Source organism: Salmo trutta, chromosome 25 (genome assembly GCF_901001165.1).
Source record: "Salmo trutta chromosome 25, fSalTru1.1, whole genome shotgun sequence".
NCBI classification, from domain to species: Eukaryota; Metazoa; Chordata; class Actinopteri; order Salmoniformes; family Salmonidae; genus Salmo; species Salmo trutta.
The window spans coordinates 6,494,782-6,503,541 of record NC_042981.1 but is presented as its reverse complement, the minus strand read 5'-3'; the positions used below and the strand labels follow the sequence as shown (position 1 = coordinate 6,503,541).

General features: G+C 43.8%; 1 protein-coding gene across 1 annotated transcript in view; it reads right to left on the bottom strand.

Moving 5' to 3' along the window:
* Positions 1 to 8,164, bottom strand: part of LOC115161918 (bifunctional epoxide hydrolase 2) — a 25,684-nt gene extending 17,520 nt beyond the window's left edge. Inside the window, exons 1-4 of the mRNA XM_029712752.1 lie at positions 7,966 to 8,164; positions 1,351 to 1,429; positions 266 to 425; positions 1 to 148 (exon numbers count right to left, since the gene is read on the bottom strand). The exon at positions 1 to 148 is cut by the window's left edge and continues 43 nt beyond it. Of these exons, the coding sequence (XP_029568612.1) occupies positions 1 to 148; positions 266 to 425; positions 1,351 to 1,429; positions 7,966 to 8,069 (491 nt within the window). The 5' untranslated portion in view covers positions 8,070 to 8,164. The remainder of the gene's footprint in view (positions 149 to 265; positions 426 to 1,350; positions 1,430 to 7,965) is intronic.
* Between the last annotated feature and the right edge of the window lie 596 nt (positions 8,165 to 8,760).

The window sequence follows — 8,760 nt, the reverse complement described above, 5'->3', positions numbered from 1 at the left end:
AGGTCGGTCTCCGGGACCCTGAGGCCTGTACGACAGGACTGTAGTACCACATCAAAATGGCCGCCCAGCAGAGAGAGGAGCCGGCCAGAGCTATCTCCACTCCCACTGTCATCCACCCACTGGTTGGCCAACACACCTGTCAATAACCCTGACACACAACACAAGGAAGCGGGACTTGGCATGTGACCTTAGACTGTACAATGTGAACTCTGTGTCAGGTGTGTGTGTGTGTGTGTGTGTGTGTGTGTGTGTGTGTGTGTGTTACCTTGTCTGCGGAGCGTAGCTACGGTCTGCAGAATGTGTTTGTTGACGGTGGTCGAGTCTCTGAGTTCCTCCAACAGGCTCTTAACAGAGAAGCCAGCAGGAAGACTGACCTTCTGATCTGATGCTGCACTCATACACTCTGCATCAAGCTCTGGGATCATCTACACACACACACACACACACACACACACACACACACACACACACACAATGACTTGTTGTCACTTGTCACATGTCATGTAAGGTGATGCAAGAATTTCCATGGAAGGCCCATTTCAATAGAAGGAACACATTTCAATAGAAGGAACACATTTCAAAGGAAGGAACTCATTTCAATAGAAGACCCATTTCCATGGATTATAATATACATAGACTAAACTATTTCTGCTGTGTCATGTTTGTACCAGTTCTAGGGGGTCATTGAGGAGCCAATGTTTAAGGTGGTAGGTAGCCTAGTGGTTAGAGCGTTGGACCAATAACCAAAAGGTTGCTAGGTCAAATCCCAGAGCTGACAAGGTAAAAATCTGTTGTTCTGCCCCTGAACAAGGCAGTTAACCCACTGTTCCTAGGCTGTCATTGTAAATAAGAATGTGTTCTTAAATGACTTGCCTTGTTAAACAAAGTCAAGCTCTTGAACAGTTACCAGCTTGGCAACGGAGTTCTGAACATGTTGGTAGTTTGAATGTGACGTTATTTGTCTGTGTAGGCTGCCTGTGTAAAAGGCAATTTATGCTTGATCTGTAAATGTGGTTGGATACGGTGTGATGCAATTATGGAACCTCCAGAGTCATGCAGAGGCCAAACTGAGCTCCATACCGCATCACTGTGCGCCTCAACTTTTATAACAATGTGGAGGGCTCCTTATAGCTCTGCATTGACATGATTGGTTGATGGTAGGTGAGGGCGGGAAGTCCTGTATCAACACAAACTTACTTCCTAGACATGGTCCTTGGCAACAGTTCTGCGCTGCTCTGCGAAGCGCAGGAAGTACGGATGCCCTGACTTAATGCAGAGGCCGTATCACCGTAAATGCTGCACGGCCCCAATGCAGATGGTCGGATTGACCATGCAGCGCCTTTAACTCACCTGAGAGAGTGTGAGTTTGCCCCTCTCTGCGCGTTCCATGGCGCTGTGCTTGTCAGTCACCACCTTCTTCAGAAAACCACTAAAACAGAACATAATCATTCATTTAACCATTCATTTACACACCACACATATTGCATGCACCACACTACTGTATTGCGGCTTTGACTTATCAGTTAAGTTTAATATTACATTAAACAATCAACGTATACAACATTCATGCCACACACACACAATCTGTCTGTCTGGGAGTTTAGAGCCATTCCAGATGGATTTCACACACAATCTGTCTGTCTGGGAGTTTAGAGCCATTCCAGATGGATTTCAAACACAATCTGTCTGTCTGTCTGGGAGTTTAGAGCCATTCCAGATGGATTTCACACACAATCTGTCTGTCTGGGAGTTTAGAGCCATTCCAGATGGATTTCAAACACAATCTGTCTGTCTGTCTGGGAGTTTAGAGCCATTCCAGATGGATTTCACACACAATCTGTCTGGGAGTTTAGAGCCATTCCAGATGGATTTCACACACAATCTGTCTGTCTGGGAGTTTAGAGCCATTCCAGATGGATTTCACACACAATCTGTCTGTCTTTATGGGAGTTTAGAGCCATTCCAGATGGATTTCACACACAATCTGTCTGTCTTTATGGGAGTTTAGAGCCATTCCAGATGGATTTCACACACAATCTGTCTGTCTTTATGGGAGTTTAGAGCCATTCCAGATGGATTTCAAACACAATCTGTCTGTCTGGGAGTTTAGAGCCATTCCAGATGGATTTCACACACAATCTGTCTGTCTGGGAGTTTACAGCCATTCCAGATGGATTTCAAACACAATCTGTCTGTCTGTCTGGGAGTTTAGAGCCATTCCAGATGGATTTCACGCACAATCTGTCTGGGAGTTTAGAGCCATTCCAGATGGATTTCACACACAATCTGTCTGTCTGGGAGTTTAGAGCCATTCCAGATGGATTTCACACACAATCTGTCTGTCTTTATGGGAGTTTAGAGCCATTCCAGATGGATTTCACACACAATCTGTCTGTCTTTATGGGAGTTTAGAGCCATTCCAGATGGATTTCACACACAATCTGTCTGTCTGGGAGTTTAGAGCCATTCCAGATGGATTTCAAACACAATCTGTCTGTCTGGGAGTTTAGAGCCATTCCAGATGGATTTCACACACAATCTGTCTGTCTGGGAGTTTAGAGCCATTCCAGATGGATTTCAAACACAATCTGTCTGTCTGTCTGGGAGTTTAGAGCCATTCCAGATGGATTTCACGCACAATCTGTCTGGGAGTTTAGAGCCATTCCAGATGGATTTCACACACAATCTGTCTGTCTGGGAGTTTAGAGCCATTCCAGATGGATTTCACACACAATCTGTCTGTCTTTATGGGAGTTTAGAGCCATTCCAGATGGATTTCACACACAATCTGTCTGTCTTTATGGGAGTTTAGAGCCATTCCAGATGGATTTCACACACAATCTGTCTGTCTTTATGGGAGTTTAGAGCCATTCCAGATGGATTTCACACACAATCTGTCTGTCTGGGAGTTTAGAGCCATTCCAGATGGATTTCAAACACAATCTGTCTGTCTGGGAGTTTAGAGCCATTCCAGATGGATTTCACACACAATCTGTCTGTCTGGGAGTTTAGAGCCATTCCAGATGGATTTCAAACACAATCTGTCTGTCTGTCTGGGAGTTTAGAGCCATTCCAGATGGATTTCACGCACAATCTGTCTGGGAGTTTAGAGCCATTCCAGATGGATTTCACACACAATCTGTCTGTCTGGGAGTTTAGAGCCATTCCAGATGGATTTCACACACAATCTGTCTGTCTTTATGGGAGTTTAGAGCCATTCCAGATGGATTTCACACACAATCTGTCTGTCTTTATGGGAGTTTAGAGCCATTCCAGATGGATTTCACACACAATCTGTCTGTCTTTATGGGAGTTTAGAGCCATTCCAGATGGATTTCAAACACAATCTGTCTGTCTGGGAGTTTAGAGCCATTCCAGATGGATTTCACACACAATCTGTCTGTCTGGGAGTTTAGAGCCATTCCAGATGGATTTCAAACACAATCTGTCTGTCTGTCTGGGAGTTTAGAGCCATTCCAGATGGATTTCACGCACAATCTGTCTGGGAGTTTAGAGCCATTCCAGATGGATTTCACACACAATCTGTCTGTCTGGGAGTTTAGAGCCATTCCAGATGGATTTCACACACAATCTGTCTGTCTTTATGGGAGTTTAGAGCCATTACAGATGGATTTCACACACAATCTGTCTGTCTTTATGGGAGTTTAGAGCCATTCCAGATGGATTTCACACACAATCTGTCTGTCTTTATGGGAGTTTAGAGCCATTCCAGATGGATTTCAAACACAATCTGTCTGTCTGGGAGTTTAGAGCCATTCCAGATGGATTTCACACACAATCTGTCTGTCTGGGAGTTTACAGCCATTCCAGATGGATTTCAAACACAATCTGTCTGTCTGTCTGGGAGTTTAGAGCCATTCCAGATGGATTTCACGCACAATCTGTCTGGGAGTTTAGAGCCATTCCAGATGGATTTCACACACAATCTGTCTGTCTGGGAGTTTAGAGCCATTCCAGATGGATTTCACACACAATCTGTCTGTCTTTATGGGAGTTTAGAGCCATTCCAGATGGATTTCACACACAATCTGTCTGTCTTTATGGGAGTTTAGAGCCATTCCAGATGGATTTCACACACAATCTGTCTGTCTTTATGGGAGTTTAGAGCCATTCCAGATGGATTTCAAACACAATCTGTCTGTCTGGGAGTTTAGAGCCATTCCAGATGGATTTCACACACAATCTGTCTGTCTGGGAGTTTAGAGCCATTCCAGATGGATTTCAAACACAATCTGTCTGTCTGTCTGGGAGTTTAGAGCCATTCCAGATGGATTTCACGCACAATCTGTCTGGGAGTTTAGAGCCATTCCAGATGGATTTCACACACAATCTGTCTGTCTGGGAGTTTAGAGCCATTCCAGATGGATTTCACACACAATCTGTCTGTCTTTATGGGAGTTTAGAGCCATTCCAGATGGATTTCACACACAATCTGTCTGTCTTTATGGGAGTTTAGAGCCATTCCAGATGGATTTCACACACAATCTGTCTGTCTGGGAGTTTAGAGCCATTCCAGATGGATTTCACACACAATCTGTCTGTCTGGGAGTTTACAGCCATTCCAGATGGATTTCAAACACAATCTGTCTGTCTGTCTGGGAGTTTAGAGCCATTCCAGATGGATTTCACGCACAATCTGTCTGGGAGTTTAGAGCCATTCCAGATGGATTTCACACACAATCTGTCTGTCTGGGAGTTTAGAGCCATTCCAGATGGATTTCACACACAATCTGTCTGTCTTTATGGGAGTTTAGAGCCATTCCAGATGGATTTCACACACAATCTGTCTGTCTTTATGGGAGTTTAGAGCCATTCCAGATGGATTTCACACACAATCTGTCTGTCTGGGAGTTTAGAGCCATTCCAGATGGATTTCAAACACAATCTGTCTGTCTGTCTGGGAGTTTAGAGCCATTCCAGATGGATTTCACGCACAATCTGTCTGGGAGTTTAGAGCCATTCCAGATGGATTTCACACACAATCTGTCTGTCTGGGAGTTTAGAGCCATTCCAGATGGATTTCACACACAATCTGTCTGTCTTTATGGGAGTTTAGAGCCATTCCAGATGGATTTCACACACAATCTGTCTGTCTTTATGGGAGTTTAGAGCCATTCCAGATGGATTTCACACACAATCTGTCTGTCTTTATGGGAGTTTAGAGCCATTCCAGATGGATTTCACACACAATCTGTCTGTCTGGGAGTTTAGAGCCATTCCAGATGGATTTCAAACACAATCTGTCTGTCTGGGAGTTTAGAGCCATTCCAGATGGATTTCTTTAAAAAAAAAATGCTCCATATTCCCTTCCATTCAGTCCATGTAATAGGAGGGTACTGGGGACGTAGGGTAGTAGGGGGTAACTTGCCCCTCCCCCTGTAATTCACATAAAGACCACAACGACGCCAGGACAGCGGAGTCAATCACCACCTCTTTAAGGAATACCTGGGATAGGATAAAGTAATCCTTCTACCCCCCCCCCAAAAAAAAGATATAGATGCACTATTGTAAAGTGGTTGTTCCACTGGATATCATAAGGTGAATGCACCAATTTGTAAGTCGCTCTGGATAAGAGCGTCTGCTAAATGACGTAAATGTAAAGATGTCACCAAGTTATTTTCCCAACACTTTCCCTGGCTGTCACTGTTCATGCTGAACAAAACAGTTCCTCTGTGTTATCACAACTTTTGGAGATATTTCAACAAAACGATTTTGTGGTAAGTTGATCTAATTTTTGCAATTTTTTATAAGTTGTAGATATATTCTAACAATGAAGTTAGATCTATATATACAGCTCTGCGAAAAAAAATTAAGAGACCACTGCAAAATTATCAGTTTCTCTGTTTTTACTATTTATAGGTATGTGTTTGGGTAAAATGAACATTTTTGTTTTATTCTTTATAAACTACTGACAACATTTCTCCCAAATTCCAAGTAAAAAATGTGTCATTTAGAGCATTTATTTGCAGAAAATGACAACTGGTCAAAATAACAAAAATATGCAGTGTTGTCAGACTTCAAATAATGCAAAAAAAATAAATTCCTTTTTATGTTTAAACAATTCTAATGTTTTAACTTAGGAAGAGATCAGAAATCAATATCTGGTGGAATAACCCTGATTTTCAATCACAGCGTTCATGCGTTTTGGCATGCTCTCCACCAGTCATGCTCTCCACCAGTCATTCTCTCCACCAGTCATGCTCTCCACCAGTCATTCTCTCCACCAGTCATGCTCTCCACCAGTCATTCTCTCCACCAGTCTTTCACATTGATGTTGGGTGACTTTATGCCATTCCTGCCACAAAAATTCAAGCAGCTCAGCTTTGTTTGATGGCTTGTGACCATCCATCTTCCTCTTGATCACATTCCAGAGGTTTTCAATGGGGTTCAGGTCTGGAGGTTGGGCTGGCCATGACAGGGTCTGGTGGTCCTCCAGCTACAATGGGGTTCAGGTCTGGAGGTTGGGCTGACCATGACAGGGTCTTGATCTGGTGGTCCTCCAGCTACAATGGGGTTCAGGTCTGGAGATTGGGCTGGCCATGACAGGGTCTGGTGGTCCTCAGCTACAATGGGGTTCAGGTCTGGAGATTGGGCTGACCATGACAGGGTCTTGACCTGGTGGTCCTCCAGCTACAATGGGGTTCAGGTCTGGAGATTGGGCTGACCATGACAGGGTCTTGATCTGGTGGTCCTCCAGCTACAATGGGGTTCAGGTCTGGAGGTTGGGCTGGCCATGACAGGGTCTTGATCTGGTGGTCCTCCAGCTACAATGGGGTTCAGGTCTGGAGGTTGGGCTGGCCATGACAGGGTCTTGACCTGGTGGTCCTCCAGCTACAATGGGGTTCAGGTCTGGAGATTGGGCTGACCATGACATGGTCTTGATCTGGTGGTCCTCCAGCTACAATGGGGTTCAGGTCTGGAGATTGGGCTGGTCATGACAGGGTCTTGATCTGGTGGTCCTCCATCCACACCTTGATTGACCTGGCTGTGGGGCATGGAGAATTGTACTGCCAATCCTCAGAGTTGGGGAACATTGTCAGAGCAGAAGGAAGCAAGTTTTCTTCCAGGACAACCTTGTACGTGGCTTGATTCCTCCACAAAGACAAATCTGTCCGATTCCAGCCTTGCTGAAGCACCTACTAGTGTTTTAACTTAGGAAGAGATCAGAAATAAATATCTGGTGGAATAACCCTGTCTCGCACCCCAAAATCCATTTTATCAGTTTAATTTAGAATTTCTAAATAAAACTGATTAAATTGATTTTAACAGTTAACCCCGGGCACTTAAAAAAACACCCCCTGCTGTCTAAAAACAACATTTCATAAAATAACAAAAACAAAAGTGTAAACTGAAGCCATTTATTTCCCTTTATAGTTTATTCACCTAAGCATGACCTTCATCCATCCACATTCATCCATGTTTTTTGTGTGTCAGCAATTAGACATTGTTCTTAAGGGGGGGGGGTAGTTACCCCCTAATTTCTACCCGCTGGGCAAAAAACGAGTTGAATCAACAGTTATTAAGCTGACCAGGTACAAATCTGTCCTTCTACCCCTGAACAAGGCAGTTAACCCACTGTTCCCTGGTAGTCATTTAAAATAAGAATTTGTTCTTAACTGACTTGCCTAGTTAAATATAGGTAAAAATAAATAAATGAAATATCAAATGTATTGGTCACATACACATGGTTAGCAGATGTTATTGCGAGTGTAGCGAAATGCTTGTACTTCTAGTTCCGACAGTGCAGTAATATCTAACAATTCTATGGTCAAAGTGTAATTTCAGTGACAAAATCCCCGTTCTGTTGTTGTGCAGCCATATGAATATTAGTCCGAACATGCGCATAACTAACGGGTGTTTCAGTGTACGTCAGTACGCGCTGAACAATGCATGACATTCAGTTTGCACTATATCTCACTGCTGAAAAAAAGATTTGATTCCTACCTGGGGAGTTTCAGGGTTTCTTCGAATTTGAGGAAAACTTCTGCAGGTCTGGGAGAAACAACGACCCCCCACAGGTTGAACAAAACCGCCTTCTTGGTCGCCATTTCATCGATCTCTCTGTCCGGGGGAGTCTGTACTGAGGACAGGGGAGGTGGGCGACTAAGTGAAACTCTGACCTACTGAAAACTATTTCTGTAGCATAAAGACAAGTGTTGTAATAGTGGGCTATCGCTACACAACTCCTCCCCCTGAATGAATCCATGCGTTCCAGATCGTCATTATTGTTAGTCGTGCCGCTGCGCACATGATAATCTGTTACTGTAAAGGTGTAAATAAATTCTGTTAAATTCCTGCATAAAATGGGTAATTCGCCACCTCTTGGCAGCTTGGTGTGTTTACATTGTATAATGCACTCAGTGGTAAAAGTATGGAATTCTGGGTAATCCACAGCAAATCTATGGAGAATTGTTGTGGGAATGCTGCTAATATTGAGGACTGAACAAACATCTATACTGTGTCCCATGATTGCAGCTTTGGTAATAAACGCACTATCCACCCACTTCTCCTTTGTGTGCTGACTCACCGACTTGTGGGAACGGTCACACTACTATGTCTGTGGTTCCTGAGATAGACGTGAGATCTGACGATCAGCGCAGCGCGACTGTTGCTGTAAAACGCTCTTGAAGGCAGCCGGGAAAAGATAACATGTTTTTATGGAAAATGATTAACTCAAAGCCCTTGACTAATCTTAAACGCAGATCACCAACTCGCTGAATGTGCGGTTATGGTAGTGTG